The sequence below is a fragment of the Ctenopharyngodon idella genome, chromosome 23 (genome assembly GCF_019924925.1).
Source record: "Ctenopharyngodon idella isolate HZGC_01 chromosome 23, HZGC01, whole genome shotgun sequence".
Taxonomy (NCBI): domain Eukaryota; kingdom Metazoa; phylum Chordata; class Actinopteri; order Cypriniformes; family Xenocyprididae; genus Ctenopharyngodon; species Ctenopharyngodon idella.
In genome coordinates, this window is record NC_067242.1 from 10,956,284 (window position 1) to 10,973,918 (window position 17,635).

General features: G+C 36.8%; 1 protein-coding gene across 2 annotated transcripts; it reads left to right on the top strand.

Moving 5' to 3' along the window:
- The first annotated feature begins 693 nt into the window (after positions 1-693).
- Positions 694-15,296, top strand: ptbp2a (polypyrimidine tract binding protein 2a). Of its 2 annotated transcripts, none has more exons than XM_051881577.1 (14): positions 694-859; positions 1,979-2,006; positions 3,967-4,036; positions 5,682-5,866; positions 6,000-6,140; positions 6,508-6,630; positions 6,792-6,902; positions 7,032-7,242; positions 8,279-8,394; positions 10,627-10,660; positions 11,996-12,088; positions 13,793-14,009; positions 14,094-14,171; positions 14,255-15,296. In XM_051881577.1, exons 1-14 carry the CDS (start codon positions 852-854, stop codon positions 14,382-14,384), a joined length of 1,545 nt encoding a protein of 514 aa, XP_051737537.1. In that variant the 5' UTR covers positions 694-851; the 3' UTR covers positions 14,385-15,296. The 2 variants fall into 2 exon arrangements, with proteins under 2 accessions (XP_051737537.1, XP_051737538.1); XM_051881578.1 differs by having other exon boundaries at positions 7,032-7,230.
- The last annotated feature ends 2,339 nt before the right edge of the window (positions 15,297-17,635 follow it).

Genomic DNA, 17,635 nt, shown 5'->3' on the forward strand with positions numbered 1-17,635 from the left:
CTGTTAGACTTTAATTTCACCTGGGGCGTCAAGCAAGGAGCCAAAATACCATTATGTAAGTCTGTCACAGTCAATGATATCTAACCGCCTGCTACAGCGGTTTTGACTGACTTGTTGAGTGTTAATAGCGTTATGCATAATCAGTTTAATTAAGCTAGGTAATTCAATCTACATTTATGTTATTAATATTATTTTATGAAAACAAAAGTGATATCAACTAAAACTAAATAATAATGGTAGTGACAAAAATTAGTTTTGCATGTTTACTGAAGGTGGATTATAAAACTCTCATATAATGTATTTAATTAATGGTGTAGGTTTAGAATTCATGACTTATCTCTGACATTAATTATTATATATATATGGCAAATGAGATCTCTCAGTATTCTTCTAGCAAAACAGCAATCTACACTTTTTCTCCTAGACAGCAATGGAATTAAATAGAAAGTTATGGAGACCTTTGCTTATAGGTCTCATGATTCTGCAGTTTCTCCTGAGAAGCCCCTAGTAGTCTCACCTGTTTACAATAAAAGATTATTTTACAGTATTTACAGTAGCCTAGGTGTGTTTGTGCTTAATATTAGGCTACCTGCATTATTTTATATATTACAGGCTTACAGTAAATGGTCTTTTGAGTTTACAGTAGGTGTGTATGTGTGTGTCTCATATGTATTGTGTGTTTACAGTAGGTGTGTGTATGTGTGTGTGTTTCCTCGTGTCTCAGTTTCCGCCTCCATTTTGTCACTGGTGTGTGTGTGTGTGTTTGTGTGACTGAGCTAAAGCCACTGAGGAGGAATAACACACACACTCACTCTTCAGCGGGTTTATTTTTTTTACACAGATCACCAGAAATGGACGGGTGAGCATTAAAAACGCTCTTCATTCATATGTATATAAATAATCATTTAAATGTGAATTAGAAGAGTGTATTCACACTTATTGAAATGCTAACGCTGCTAACACGCTAACGCTGTGCCTAAACACTTAGACAGTTGTACATTTATAATCTCACTGTAACGGTTGTATTGTCTCATACAACATGTCAATAGATAAAATCCGCAAGAACTCAAATTAGTAAACATAACAAAAATGAGTCAAAAACAGCAAGCATGCGTTAGCAGGTTAGCATCACTAGCTGTTTGTTTGCTCATGTTGTCCACACAAAATTAAACAGGAGTTTAATTAAACAAGTTTTTTTTTACTAATTTGATTTGTAATTAATATATTAATGTGCTAAAATGTGATTTAATTTCCCAGTGGACCTCATTATGGGTTTATTTAGGTTGTAATTATGTTTCTTTTGTTAGCCTCACGTTAGCTTTTATACCTGCAAAAATAATATTTTATTAAACTAATAAAATCAATCAACCTCTTATTAGTGGTTATAACATTTCTTGAGTTGCATTTAAAGCGAAATTTTGATTGACTAGTTATGTTCAACCAACTAGCCCATGTCTACTCTCTAGGTCTGTGTGTCAAAACCTAGTGAACTGGTTGCTACCTAGACTGCATTCTGGACATTACAGTACCAAAACCTAGTAACCTGCCTACCTAGACTACATTTTGGACATCATGGTACCAAAAACATGTAATCTGCCTACCTAGTTACTCTTTTTTCCCCCCTCATAACCTAGTGACCTGCTTACCTAGACAGCATTTTTGAGTATTTTACTCTCAAAATATATTTTGCTATATCTAAACAACCTTTTTGAACCTTATAGTTCTGAAACCTAGTGAGCTGCCTACCTAGGCAGCATTTTTCAACATTTCCTGGCCTGCTAGAAGACGAGCGGGATAAAGTGATGAAATGATGAAATGTTCATCAGCTTAATTTGTTGTGTCATTTAATAATGGAGGGGATTTGAAAAGATTCAGATTAAAGGATTTCTAGCCCCACCTCTCTTTTTCTGTCCAGAACTTGCATGTAAATTACTGGTGTTTAATATCTGTTTGATCAAATCTCACTTTCTGTCAACAGCATTGGTGATGTCGCAGTTGGTGTAAAGGTAAACACTGTTTTCAGTATCCTTTGTGCAGTTATGGAGTCTGTCTGATGAATGGATGCATAGATAGATAAGTAACCTCATTAGGGATTTTGCAGTGCAAAAGCCACCTGACAAAGGAAACAGCACAACACTACTATGAATATGATTATAATATTGTGGAATTTAGTTTTTAATAGATGTCTGTTTGTTGCACTGGTGAGACCAAGTGGAAACCACAACAGAAATTTGACCCCATGGATACCAGAGTAGTGCTGGAGTTTCCTCTACCACTGTTGCATAGCAAAGTAGGGCATTGTTTTTAAAATAATAAAACATTTAATAATAGGCCTGTCATGATTATAAAATTGGCATGCAATTAATTGTCATACAACTAGTTGTAGTAGTTGTAAAATCTTATTTTAAAGGCTTTGTACAACATTAAAATGTACAAATGTTTAAAAATTTTTCCCTCTTCCATTCATGTTGTATGGAATCCAACCACCCTTAAAGGGATAGTTCACCCAAAAATGAAAATTCTGTCATCATTTACTCACCCTCATGTTGTTCCAAACCTGTATGAATTTCTTTCTTCTGTTGAACAAAACATATTTTGAAGAATGTTGGAAACCAGACAGTTGACCGGTAGCCATTGACTTCCATATCCTGTTCTTACATTTAAGATATTCGCCATTCCCTCTGAAACATTTTTTGGAGGTAGATTAATAAAAATTACCTCTGAAATAGGGTGGTGTCGGCCTATGTTAGTTTTGTGATTTTTATATGCAGTTTTGTCTTTAATTGTTGATGTCCTGTCTGATTTGTAAGCTATAGGGTAGAATATGTGCCAATTTCACTGTCACCCCATTCAAAAATATAATATATGCTTTTTTAGTATTGCTGTCAGGGGTATAATTTGTCTCTCTCTTTTTTTTTTAAACTTATTTGCGTATCGTGTGGCGTCAAAGCCACAAGAAAAAATACAAAGAAGCCTAGGGTGATGCAAACATAATTTGTTTTTGAATGGACAAAGAATTGCCAAGCCATTTAAGTGCATTATTGGATATTATGTGGCTGATTCTTTGTCGCTGAAAGAAAAGTGTTGTGCGGAAATGTAGAATTGTCCCTTATATATTAGATACAGGCCTGTTACAGGTCTCCATCTCCGCTTTTCATAAAATTAGGCTGGTAGTAATTGAATGGGGGCAGTTTATGTCCGAGATAGTTAGAGAAGAACTTGTTCTTTCTCAGAGATGCCTTCTGAACACAGGCCTTTTAACTCGGTTTGTTTGCCAACAACAGAATTTTCCTCCCCGGAAAACAATGTTAACCAGTCTTTCTGGGAAAGCAGGTGGAAAAAGAAGCATTTTGATCTTATTGCTTTAAAGTTATGTTTTTTTTTCTCCTTCCTTTCTAATCAGTTTTGATGCTGAGGCTTGTCTGTTAAGACCTTGCCATCTCTTAATGCATTCTTCTGCTTTCTGTCATTTCGATGTGAAACTTCACCATTCCCTTGATTGTTTGTAGTGTCGATGCCCAGAAGGCAGACGCGGCGGCGAGTTTATTGGCGCCGTAAAAGCCACGTCCATAAAGAACAATTCGGTGGAATTTTTGGGAGGCACAAACCTGAGATGATCCTATTAGGAAGTTTGGTTTTGCGCCGGTTCGTTATTTGCCTGCCATCCCATCCTTCACTTTTAGCTGCACTTCAAGCGGTGGCCCGATCGCGTCGGGGCCCTTTGGGAACGTGGGCAGCTCAGGATGAGATGACAGTGTCTGACATCTTAGACTCAACAAGATTAAAGCAACAATCTAGAAAAATAAGGCAGAAAGGCAAGAGCGCCTGGACGTGTGTTTTATGTGCCGTGATTCCTTAAGCTGTCCGCAGAGAGCTGTATTTCATTGTTTGGCTGAGGGGATTGTGAAGGGAGAATGTCTTTATTGGAGGGCGGGATTTTATCTTTCTCTTTGTGTGTCTCCGCAGAGAGGATCAGATGAGCTGCTGTCCGGCGGCATGTATAACAGCCCCAGTTCTGGGCTGAGTAGTATCAGTGGTAAGTTTCCCTGACTTTTCTCCTCCCAAAAATATGCAGTTTTCTTGACCATGAACAGCATTAAAACAATCAAATTATAACAGATGTTTCAGTGGGATATCTGATCTGAGATGATCCTATCTGGGAATAACCTTACGATCTCCTGTAGGTGGGCACCCACGCTTAAAAGCATGTGATCGGAATTGCGATTATGTGCGCTCCGCATCTTATTACATCTTCTCCAACAATAGTTTTCAGTATCCTATTCAGTAGACTTTACATGATTAAGGGAATATTTTCTTTCTCGGGTTCCTTCTGTGAAGAATTTCAGCTGAAAGTGTGTGAAGTGTAATAGAAGACAAACTTCAAGTACAGTTCAGACATTATGTTCGATGTTTAAATCAGCATTTTACTTTTTTATCCTGATGTTGGCATTATGATTTTTAAGGGTAGCACTTAGCACTGAAACCCTATTGTAATTGTTAGAATTTCCAAGGATCAGCATTCTCCCCTAAAAGTGATCGGGCAGACCAAACCGTAAGTTGCAGAGACTTGAAACTTTGAGGGATGGTAGTACCCACCCCGTCTACAATCAGCCTGATGGTGGCGCTACAGCCATCAAAAGTATGTAATGGCTCATAACTCCTAAACCGTTAGTCGCAGGCTCAGGCTGTCTTATATTGTTGGAATCCTTGGCTCAAGACGAACAAAACCCCTGTGCGTCTCGGACCCTGGCAGAATTTTCAGGTATTTGGGATTTTTTTTGAAAAACCGACTTTTGTGAACTAGTCCTAGGTTTTTCATCCGATCGGAACCAAACCAGTGCTGAAAGATTCTTTGGAGTCTGATTGTCAGTAATTCTGAAAAAAAGTCGAAATTTCAATTCACGTCCGTGACGGGATGCCAAAATGTTCAAAGTGGGCGTGGCCACTTTTACTAAAACGGCTATCCTTTTTGAACGGAATGAGATAATTTCACAAAACTCGGTGCATCTATGTATGGGCTTGGTCTGTGGTCGCGTGAAAAAGGACGTGGGGACTGGCTGCTTGGTGGCACTTAAAATGCAACAAAAAAACCCCCCACGAAAACGGCTATAGCTACGCTACAGTCAAGTCTGATTGACATGCGGTGTCTTTGTCCAAGGTGCCGCGATTGTCTACGAGGACATTTGTGTATCTCGAAAAACACAGCCGCCGTCTGCCAATGAAGTTCGAGCGGCTGCCAGACAAGGTTAACGGAGGCCGATCGGAACGAAACTCGCTGGGCCTGTTTGACTCACAGCCCTAGTGAGAAATTCGAAAGAAATTGGCCACCGGGGGGCGACTTCGTGTTTTTCACGTGCGTAAAGGATTGTATATCACACGATTTTTCGCACATGCCCACAACATTCATACCATATGGTAGAACTCATCATTCTGAGCAACTTTGCCTCTAGGACCTCCGCTGTCATTTGTTAAATATTGGAGATTATTTCAAAAACCTACTTTCGTGAACTAGTTTATGGTTCAAACTCAATAACTGTTAAAAAGTTTTAAAACATAAATTTCCTTAGTAAATTGCCTGTTTTGGCTGTAAATGGTCTTTTCCTATCTATAATCTTGGTATAATTTATTTATTTGTTTTGCTCTTTATTCCCTCTATAATGTCCTCTTTCTGACCACCGCAGATACGACATCCAACGGCAGTGACAGCAAAAAACTTCGAGTTGAAGACAGAGTCGGCGATGCCCCACCATCCCGTGTTCTCCACATCAGAAAGTTACCCAACGATGTCTCGGAAACAGAGATTATTGCCCTGGGGCTTCCTTTCGGAAAGGTCACCAATATCCTCACGCTGAAAGGCAAAAACCAGGTGTGTGGCCAGCTGAAATGTTTTCAATTTCACTTTTGTCAGAGTTGGTTCTTGAGAGAGATTTGCTATTTCCAGTCTGACTAACAGTTTCGAGTTCATCTTACCTCTTCACTGAAATCATCTTTGTCTTTAGGCATTTCTGGAGCTCAGCACAGAGGAAGCTGCCATGACAATGGTCAATTATTACTCAGCTGTGACGCCTCACGTCCGTAGCATGCCTGTCTACATACAGTATTCTAATCACAAAGAACTCAAAACTGACAATTCAAACCAGGTAAAAAATTACTTAACTTATCCACAAGTCAAAATACTTCAAACGACAACCAATCAGAACATAATTTATCTTTAAATCCAACAGCGCTAATTTGGACTGCCACTTTTAAACAATTTAATGCATCTTTGCTGAATACAAGTTAATTAAAAAATAAATCAAACTTACCCCAAAGTTTTGGCTGTTTGTTGTGGTATTTAATTAAAAATAACAGTAATGGCAAGTAACAAAACAATCTGTTGTTGGTCACTTTACATGTAATTCATAAGGTTTCTTCTGTCTAAATGGGCAGTTCTTGGCCAGAATGAGTTGCAATGAGGACCAAACTTTTTATGACAAGTTATTGAATCATGCCTTGTCTGATCTCCAGTCAGGTGGTACTCCCACATCAGGGTCCAACTCTAGCGTCGGTGGCGGTGCGCCCTCCAGTCCAGTACTGAGAATAATCATTGATAACATGTTTTACCCCGTCACCCTGGATGTGCTGCAGCAGGTAGGGAAGCCACAGTTTGGATCAGCCTCTTATTGACAGTTTATGTTGGTGACAAGTTGATGTCCTGTTGATGCTGTGTGTGTTAATTCTGTTTTTTTTTTGTAATGTCTTTTTCCCTCTGTTGATAGCTCCCCTCAATGCTCTGCTTTCTCTGTCAATAGATCTTCTCAAAGTTTGGCACCGTCATGAAAATCATCACATTCACCAAGAACAATCAGTTTCAGGCCCTGTTGCAGTTCAACGATCCAACCAATGCGCAGCAAGCTAAAGGGGTGGGTTTGCTCTCAGCGGAAGTTCATGTGAAAAGCACGTTTTTAGTGCTCTACGAAGACGACACATTCTTTCTCTCTGTCTCTCTCTCCACCTTGCTCTTTTTTCTATCTTTTTCTGTTTTCTTCTAGGCTCTAGATGGTCAGAACATATACAATTCCTGCTGTACCCTTCGGATAGACTACTCAAAACTCGTCAACCTGAATGTGAAATACAATAACGATAAGAGCAGGGACTACACCAGACCGGAGCTTCCTGCTGGAGATGGGCAGCCTTCTCTGGATACCTCTATGGTCTCTGCCCTGAGTAAAGACTCCAGTTCCCTGCTCGGTAAGATCCCAGGTACTTGCCTCTTTTTTTACTATCTATTTTGTATGTCATCCAATGTTTATTGTCTTCATTCACATGCCTTTGCGCACCCTCGTTGCAAACAGGAAACACTATTTTTGCACATTTTCTGTCTGCATTGACATGAAAAATATAGACATTCAAGAGCTGTTAATACAGCCGATTGTCATTAAAAATAAATTATTTTCATTATTAAATTTGTATGAACACTCTTAGCAGTGACATTCAGTCCAGAGCTATGCTAAACACACTGGAGTGTTTACTCAAGGATGTTTTTTAAAGGAACTTGTTTTAAGCTAGACGCAACATCTTAAAAATGTGACGCTCATGGCACGAGATGCTTAAAAAACAGCAAGACTATTTATCTCTCAAGTTGAAAAAATGTCTGTTGGTTGTCTGTTTAATGCTAAACACTGTTTGTCACCAAAACCATCATCCATTTAAGATGTGATTGATTCTGAGCGCCGCTGAATAAGGACAGTATTTCAATCAGCGTCATTGATTTAACTCTGTCTGAATAGTGTGAAAATGAAAATAGAAAGCTGTGTTTATGAAAGACTGAATATAATTGGAATGTGCTCTTAAGTACTGTAAAATGTCATGTAGGCCTGTGTCTCTGAGTGCTTGAGTGACCTTTTATCAGAGATCCGCTCATAAGGCCTCTTAATTTAAAATGCAATTTGACATTTCCCCTGCCACGTAATCAAGCAGGTATTTTATTGATATTAGGCTTAAAATTATTAGGTTTTAAAATCCCACATGGTCTTAACCTGGTCCCTTTCACATCAGGATAAAGGAGTAATATGTTTTACCTGTGTGTAATTCAACTTTTATTGGCTGTCACAGCTTAAACAGACATGGGATGATGGCTATGCCACTTTCTTAAACTTTTCTCTATAGGTAAAGTTGGCCAAATGATTACCTATTACCTAGCATCACTCTACAAATTTAGCAGTTTTGTGCTATGTTCATGTATATAATATAACTTCTGGTCTAGAATGCCTGTTTATACCTACCTGTGTGTTTCCAGGTGCTCTGAGCCCGTTGAGTGCGGCCGCTGCTGCTGCGGCTGCAGCTGGAAGAGTCGCTCTGTCTGGGCACACGGGGGCCAGCGGAGTGCTGCTCGTTAGCAATCTAAACGAAGAGGTCAGTGTACTATTACATCTCAGCTTCTCCCTCACATTTACATTTTTCTGTTTCTCATACCATGGTATATGTTTGGACTCAGAAAGTGCCACTTCCTTCACTTATAAATGATAAGATAGCCTCAATCTGCCTTGTACATTAACTCTGTACTTGTAAAGCATACAAAAAGTTAACCAAACTTAACTGAAATTCCCTGGTCATATTTAAACTTAAAAATAAAAAAGTTTTTAATTTTTAAATTAAAAAATCTTTTAAATATATAACCAATTACACACACATAAAATTAGGGCTGCCCTCGACTAAAAATTTTCTGGTCGCACGTTTATTAACAAACCATATAAATGATAATGAAGAGCCTTTTAATGCCTTCGTACCCTAATCAGTGCTCAAGCACATGCATAAAGCTTGCAGCAGCGCACCGGCAGAAGCAATGATTATGAATTTTTGTCGTGAAAAACAACAAGGAGACTGTCTAAACATTTGAATAATTTATCGATAATGTTTTCTATGTTTTCGGCTGCAGTGATGAAGTCGACGATGCTGACTCATCATCTCCGCAGTAGTCAATGCGCCGATATGTACGTTTCATATGGATTACATAATCTAAGAATATTTGTTTTCCATTTGAATTAGTTAATTTAAACGTAGAAATTTCGCTTTCTATACATATATTTTTCATGTCTGTGAGGCAAGTTTACATGGAGTTTCAGTTCTTTTTTCTTTTGGCGTGCTGAAATTCACAAAGAGAGACAGCAGAAAGCGCACCCTGTTTGCTTTCATTTTTTTTCGTTTTGTTATTGTGAGTGCACACACATAAAAGTAGACTCTTCACGGATTCAAAAGATGTATTACTCTTATCTGTATGACCAAAAATGACATTGAGTCATTTTAAAATGAGTATTTTAAAGTGCAAGTGATCACACCGGCACCTCCATTTTAGCTGTCATGCAGTAAGCGCGCTACTATTCAGCTTTCACACTCCGCAAAAACACTTGAATAGGCCACATTTATCTAGGTTAACGAGTAATAAAATTTTGGTCAACTAAGTCTCTTCTCGCTGACTAACGGTTAGTCGAATATTAGGGGTTATATATTAGTGACTATTAGGGGGGGAAAAAATAATGGCTTATTTCTTTTTTCTTTTAAATAAAGGCTTAATTTCATATTTTTTACTTTCAATTTTGGGGTTAAATATGATCTAGGCATTTCTTTGTGAGTTTCATGTCTTTCTTAAACCCACTTGTTCTTTATAATAACAACAAACTCATTAATTTTATTATCTGAATCCGTTAGTGCTTATCTCTGTATGGTTTGACAACTTTCTCGGTTGTACCTTACGTTCCACATAGCGTCTCATTCTGTCTCTTTTCTGTATAAACTCTGTCTCTCACTCTGTGAAAGCTAGTGAACCATGGACGTGGCATTACCCCTCTGCTCATCTGATAAAATCAACAAATATTTGTGTTCTTTAAACGTCAGACTGCACGTATTGCTGTGAGGTCAATAGTGACTTTGTCTGTTCACACCATAACTTTAAAAGGTGGTTTTCATGTCCACACAAGCATGGCAGTCACAAAGAACCGGGTAAAACTCTGTGAACCAAATGCTTGAATCTGTGACGCTTTCGGCTTTTCCTGATCTTCAATCTCCTGCATGCATCTTTAAAACTTCATAACTCTGCCGGTATTCAGATCATTGTTATCATTATCAGATTCTCCTCTTTATTTTTTGGAATAATGTATCCTTACCCTAGTACTGGGTAACTACATTGGCACAATTATTTGCTTATATAATGTAAAAATGCATAAAGCAGCCATTCTCTGACCAAACTCCTGCATTTCCTGTGTACTGACCTGTATTATATTTTTTGTCCCCCCTTTATTTATATTCTGCATTTGCTTCCCCTTCTTTTCTCCATTTTGATTTTGTCCCTCTCTTCCATCCTGTCTCTCTCCCCCTCTGTCTCTCTTTCTTTTTTCCCCTCATATCCTGTTTTTTTTTTCTTTTTTTTTTCTTTTTGGTCCCTTCTTCTTGCCACGCCTTGACCACACCTCGTTGTTCATGCTTTTTTTTGCTTGAACAAAACTTCGGACCCCCAATTAACCGCCCTGAACCATGATCCATGACCACTTCACCATTCTGCGGAAACCACCCTCCGTTATGGATGATCTGTTCATCTCCGCTCTTCCTCGACTCTTCTCTCTGTCCGCTTGCTCCTCTCTCCTTCTAAAGATGGTTACGCCCCACAGTCTGTTTACCCTCTTCGGTATGTTCTCGTTAGCTCTACATTTTTTTGGTTTGATTTCTGTTATTCTTATTATTGTTCATGTGCTTTTAGTTCTTTTATTTAAAGTTAACATGAAATGAAAATTGACCTAATTTACATCAATAATACACGTTTCTGTAGATATTGACCATTGATTATTGATAGACTTTACGTGTCTGATAACCCATATGCAATTTCTAATATATATATATATTTTTTTGCTTATTGACTTTATATTGCACTTAGTCAACAAAGAATTAATGTCTAACTTTATCTGTAAGCTCAGTCTTAAAGAGCTGAATATTGATAAAAACTGGTTTTTGGTTTGATATATTGGTTTATTATTGGTGACCAATAGTCAAATAGCTGTTTATTCATTGTTGATGGAACTTCTCTAAAATTTTACCAATAGTTATTGCTGCTTTAAAGGGATAGTTCACCCAAAAATGAAAATTCTGTCATCTTTTATTCACCCTCAAACTGTTCCAAACCTCTATACATTCTTCTGTTGAACACAAAAGAAGATATTTTGAAGAATATGGGTAACAGAAAAGTTAATGGGCCCCACTGACTTCCATAGTGTGGGAAAAAAAAAAATACTTTGGAAGTCAATGGAGCTCATTAGCTCTTTGGTTACCCATATTCTTCAAAATATCTTCTTTTGTGTTCAGAAGAATGTATACAGGTTTGGAACAGTTTAAGGGTAAGTAAATGACAGAATTTTCATTTTTGGGTTCATTTTTATCCCTTCAACTTCATAATAACAATGAACTTTACATTTAAATGTAGCGTCAAGTGGGTACTGGTGATTGTGTAGTTCTTCACAATCGACTGAAAACTCACATTCAGACTCTGTTCTAGCATAGAACGTCCTCTTTACGTTATTAATCAATTCTGAATGGATTCAAATCCAGCCCTACGTAATTTTTTTTTTCCGTTGAATGTTCTTGGAAATACATTATGGAAGTAAAAATGGATCGAAAATGCCATTTCATGTTGACTTTAAACCATTACCATTAATTGGCTTTTAGAGTAAAAGTCTTTTGCTCTATTTTTTTTTTTTTTTCAGTCTTTTGAAGTATATAATTTGTTTCAGTGCATGTGATCTTTGGTTAAGTTTGCACAGTTTTTATGTCCCATCTTAGTTCTTAATTTATTTAGAATTTGAGGGTGTATATATATATCAGAGTCTTCTGTCAGGTTGTGATTAGTTTTCTCCAGTTCGATGAACGTTCTTTGAGTCTGTCGTTCTGTCTTTCCACTCTCTGTGTCTCACTCCTCACTTTTTCCTCCCTCTCTTGCTTCTTCTCTGGCTGCTGGCTGCTGTGTTCGCAGGAGTTTATGGGGACGTGCAGCGTGTGAAGATTCTTTTTAATAAGAAAGACAGCGCACTGATACAGATGGCTGATATGAACCAGGCTCAGCTTGGTAAGATACATACTGAAACATCCTTAACAGCACAACAGTTATTGTCACGGCTAAGTTTACACTCCAGTCAAATCCAATTGAGTTCCTTTCAGGCTTTAAAGATGACGTCAAATCAAAATAGACTATTTTTCATGCAGAATAAATGTCCTTGTTTTTTTTGTACAAGATTCATTCAAAATGAAAAGGATTTCATCAAAATCTAATAGCTTTCGCTGCCTCTTAAACAACTTTTTTCGCAAGGCAGTGTGGGCGGGGCTAATTAATGTTAACCAATAATAAAAACGTCTGAAAAACAAACAAATCCAGATGAATGAAATCAGATCCCACCCACATTAATTACCTCTGAATTTCACTCACATTCCAGAAGTTAAATGTTTGTGGATGCTTTTAAGAATATATAGTACTATGTTAATGGGTCAATGATGTGACGGGTCTTTTTTTTTTTTTTGTCCAAAGGCCATAATAATAATAAAAAACAAAGATATGGGATAAGGTAGTACAACTAGATCTCACTCACATTTTTATTTGTATAGCGCTTTTCACGATACATATCGTTTCAAAGCAGCTTTACAGAGAATGCATGTCAACATTACAATTCTTTTATTGAATCCAAAAGGTAATTATATTTTGCTACATTTTAAAGATTTTGAAGTGTCAAAAGGTCATTTGGTTTAACCGTCCAAAGGCCAATACAGCCACTTCATTTGTGATTAAAATATCTTAAAATGTAATCAATGTATATATTTTATTCTGGCATGATTTTATAACATCATATATCAACATAGTGCAAAATGATATTAAAATTATGCGTAGAAGTCGTTGCTTTGTTATGATAAATAATGTCAGGAGAAATGAATTTCATTGATGTCATTCGGAGTAACCAAAATAAAGGGACCATTTTGGATCAAGTCATGCGGTCAATATTATGTGACAGGATGTGACATCATTCAGACACCTGCAAAGGGCCACGTGGTCATGAGGCAAAGTAACTAACTCTTGAAAAATTTCTCTTGAAAACTGTTTGAAAGATGTATGTTTTCACTTGCTCATACGCATGTCCCGAAACATCAGGTCATTCGGTACAACCGCTATAAAACATGGAAAATGTTGTATTATTTTAAAAACTTGTACTAAATATAAAATAATTGATTGTCCTTTTGCTAGCTAGCTGACAAGATATCAGCCTGTTAGCATTGTTTGAAAATATCGTCATTCGGTATAACCAAAAGTGTCATTCGGTAAAACCGAAATTTTGAATAAACCGAATGACTTTTTTGGTGTAAAAAATGACAACAGGCAGTGTTTATTGACTGTAAAACCACATAATCTCATTGTTAACACTTAATAAAACTTCAAAATTAATTATATCTCCATTGTTTTTTTTTTTTACACGTTTAAAAACCTTAATCGTCAATGACCCTTAGACATTTGGTGGGGTTTTTAATATATACTATTCAAAAGTTTGGGGCTGTGACACTGAAGACTGGGGTAATGGCTGCTGAAAATCCAGTGTATCCATCACTGGAATAAATTGCATTAAAATATATATATTAAAATAGAAAACAGTTATTTTAAATTGTAATAATATTTCACAAACATTAAAAAAAAATCTTATCGACCACAAATGGTAGTGGACTTTGTCTGCACATTACGTTATGATTCTCTAACTCTTTGTCATTTCTCTTTGGTTGGTTGTACCTTCAGCTATGAGCCATCTAAACGGTCAGAAGATGTATTCAAAGATCATTCGCGTTACGATGTCGAAACATCAGACCGTTCAGTTACCGAGAGATGGTTTAGATGACCAGGGTCTCACCAAAGACTTCACAAACTCACCACTGCATCGTTTCAAAAAGCCTGGCTCCAAGAACTTCCAGAACATCTTCCCTCCTTCTGCCACGCTGCATCTGTCAAATATCCCGTGAGTAAAAGTGCTTTTTCGGCACTTGTCAATCTTTATGTCAGTCGTCGCAGAGCTAAGTCATTTTTCTGTCATGTTTTGAAGGCAAGACATAACTGAAGAAGACCTCCGAGTCCTGTTCTCCAATTCCGGTGGTACTGTGAAAGCTTTCAAGTTTTTCCAGTAAGTATGTCACCATTTAGCTCCTCATCATCTGCCTTTTCTTTCACTCATGTGACCGTTTTTGCTGGGCTTTTTCTCTTCAGAGATCATAAAATGGCCCTAATTCAGATGACAACCATTGAAGAAGCTATTCAATGCCTGATCGACCTCCACAATTACAACATGGGTAATAATCACCACCTGAAGGTCTCCTTCTCCAAATCAACCATCTAAAGGAACCCAGAAGGTCTTCTTTTCTAGTGTTTCCTGTTGACTGTTCAAATACACTGGGGACCACAATTTTGAGTTTCTTTACCTAAGTTTCATTCCTCAAGAAGATGCTGAAAGAAGGAAATATTGTGACTGTTTTCAAGGACATTTTTCTTACCCCGTTTCCCTTTTACCGGCGCTTCTGACTCATATACTCTTGAGTGACGGAAGGGTGTCATAGTGTAAAGGCTGAACCTCTTATAATAAGCAGAAAAGAATGTGCCTTACAAAACTTACATAAATCTTTTCATACTTCATTTTCTCAAACACAGGCTGTCCTTCAAGCTTGAGATATTACACTAAGTTTTGTTAAGAAAAAAAATTCCTCTTGTGTCCGGTCTGTATAGTGTGTAAAAGCCTTTGAAATGTTTTCCTTTTTTTTTTTTGTGCATTTTATGTTTGTTCAATTCTTAATGGCTGTGATTTTTTTTTTTTTTTTTGATTTAAGAATTGTAAATAAACCTGTGATTCTCTAGTGTTCGTCACTGAGATGTTAGGCCCACTCTTAACTCACCAATCCAACCAAACCTCACGTTATTTGAAGGGAAATCATTATCCCTAGTGTTGCATGGATTGGAAATCACTTCTTTGTGTGATTTGGAAAGACAACTACGGTAGAAGGGACCAAAGTTTATGTGCCTATAGTCTTAATTTACTCCAAGATTGAGCAGTTTACTTCACTTTTCAGAAGAGAGGAGACCCATGAACAGGCGAGAATGAGAATAATATTGATTGGCAATCCACACTATGATTTTTTTTTTTTTTAGCGGGACAAAAGAATCCTTGTGTATTTTTTTAAACATCTGTAGGAATGTATTATTCGGCATAGTTTGGATGTGGCACAATTAAAAGATTTTTTTCTAACAAAAGCGGGAAGGTTGACTTGGTTGTGTGTTTTGATTTCTCTTTTTCCTTCCTATTTTCTGCTTTTATCCGTAGCATGCTCAATAAACACTTGTGTAGTTCTGCATTCACTTTCTCTCTCTGTCTCTCTTCCGCCCCTCACTCCTGTTTGTTCACTACTTTTATGGTTCTGACATCTTGTTCTCTTTCAGGGTGGGAAAAACTTCAGGAAGTTTGAAGTGTCAATGGTTTTGGCAAAACAGATTTGGGCAAAAATATTTGTTTGGATACGTTATTTCCCACTCTGTAAATCCTTTTCGCTTGTGACCAATCCATCCTTCCAGGAGACACTTGATTCTGTATCACATGTTAATGTGCTCCTGCCCTTCCACTATTAAAAACGATGATCCTTACTGTGAAGTTCTCAGCAATCACATGACCTTTTGTCTTTTAAAGTGGTCTGAATTTGACGTGTTTATTTTAACCCATAATTTTGCATGCACCTTTAAAACAACCTTTATTTTCAAATAGTTATTTTTTAGAATATTCCTGTAAAACCAAGCAATTCATAACTACCTCAATTGTGATATTGAGTGGTTGATCAGGTGTTCAAAAGATCTTTTGTCTGTTAGTGCATGAAATCTTTTACAAGCCAGATCTGAAGATGGAATTTTGAAGATTTGTTTCAGATCCATTTTTTAAGAATTTTCCCACCATTCAAGATGTGATGTCATGCATAATGTGCAGTAGTGTTCAAATTCACTCATTTTCACTCATTCTTTCTTCGTGTAGTGAACAATGTGGTGTTTGCTACAAAAATAAATATAAAAGGTTCTTTATTGGCATCTATGCTTCCATGAAGAACCTTTAACATCCATGGAATCTTTCCACTGCACAAAAGGTTCTTTATAGTGGAAAAATGTCCTTCACACTAAGAAAAAAATGGTTATATTAAAGGGTTAGTTCACCCAAAAATGAAATTTCTGTCATTAATTACTCACCCTCATGTCGTTCCAAACCTGCAAGACCTTCGTTCATCTTCGAAACACAAATTAAGATATTTTTGATGAAATCCAAGGTTTTTAAAATTTTTTTTTTTTATCCCCCATAGAAAGCAACAAGGATACTTAATGACAGAAATTTCATTTTTGGGTGAAATAACCCTTTAAAAACTGTACACTTCGTGCAACCAAAAATGGTGGTTCTATGGCATCACTGTGAAAACAAGAGTATATAGTGAATAGCGACTGATTGAATGATTTCGGACACAGCTTGTACATGAATATATGGGTCAGTGATGTGACGGGTCATTTTTTTTGTCCAAAGGCCTTAATAATAATAATAATAATAAACAAACATATGGCATCCAAAGTAAGGTAGTGCAGTTAGATCTCTTTTGTTGAATCCAAAAGGTCTTAATTATATTTTGGTATAAAGGTATATATGGACATATAAAGGTGTTTTGAAGTCTCAAAAGGTAATTCGGTTTAACTGTCCACAGGCCAATACAGCCATTTCATTTGTGATTAAAATATCTTAAAATGCAATCAATGTATATATTCTTTTTATTCTGGCATGATTTTATAACATCATCAACATAGTGCAAAATGGTATTAAAATTATGTGTAGAAGTCATTGCTTTGTTATAAGAAAAAATGTCCGGAAAAATGAATTTCACTGATGTCATTTGGAGTAACCAATATAAAGGTTACCACTATCCTGTCACATGATATTGACATTGACATGTGGACAGGATGTGACATCATTCAGACACCTGCAAATGACCACAAGGTGAAGCAAAGTAACTAACTCTCTCTTAACTATTTGAAAAATTCATGTTTTCACTTGCTCATACGCATGTCCCGAAACATCAGGTCATTCGGTACAACCGCTATAAAACATGGAAAATGTTGTAATATTTAAAAAAAACTTGTACTAAATATAAAATGTTTGATTGTCCTTTTGCTAGCTAGCTAGATATCAGCATGTTAGCATTGTTTGAAAATATCATCATTTGGTATAACCAAAAGTGTCATTCGGTAAAACCGAAATATTGGTTAAGCCGAATGAATTTTTGATGACAAATTTTGTCCATCTTGTCAAAAAATGACAAAAGCAGTGTTAATTGATTATAAAAACCACATAATCTCTTTGTTAACACTTAATAAAACTTCAAAATGAATTATATCTCCATTGTGTTTTTACACTTTTAAAAACCTTATTTGTCAATGACCCATATGAGTAAAAACACAGTAACGCTCCATTGCTTATGCTTTATTGTGCATCATTATGAAATCTCTGGGTGAGATATCATAATGGACCTAAGCAGAGGCAAAATTTTCAATTTTCTGTCCTCTCCTTCCGCAACAAAC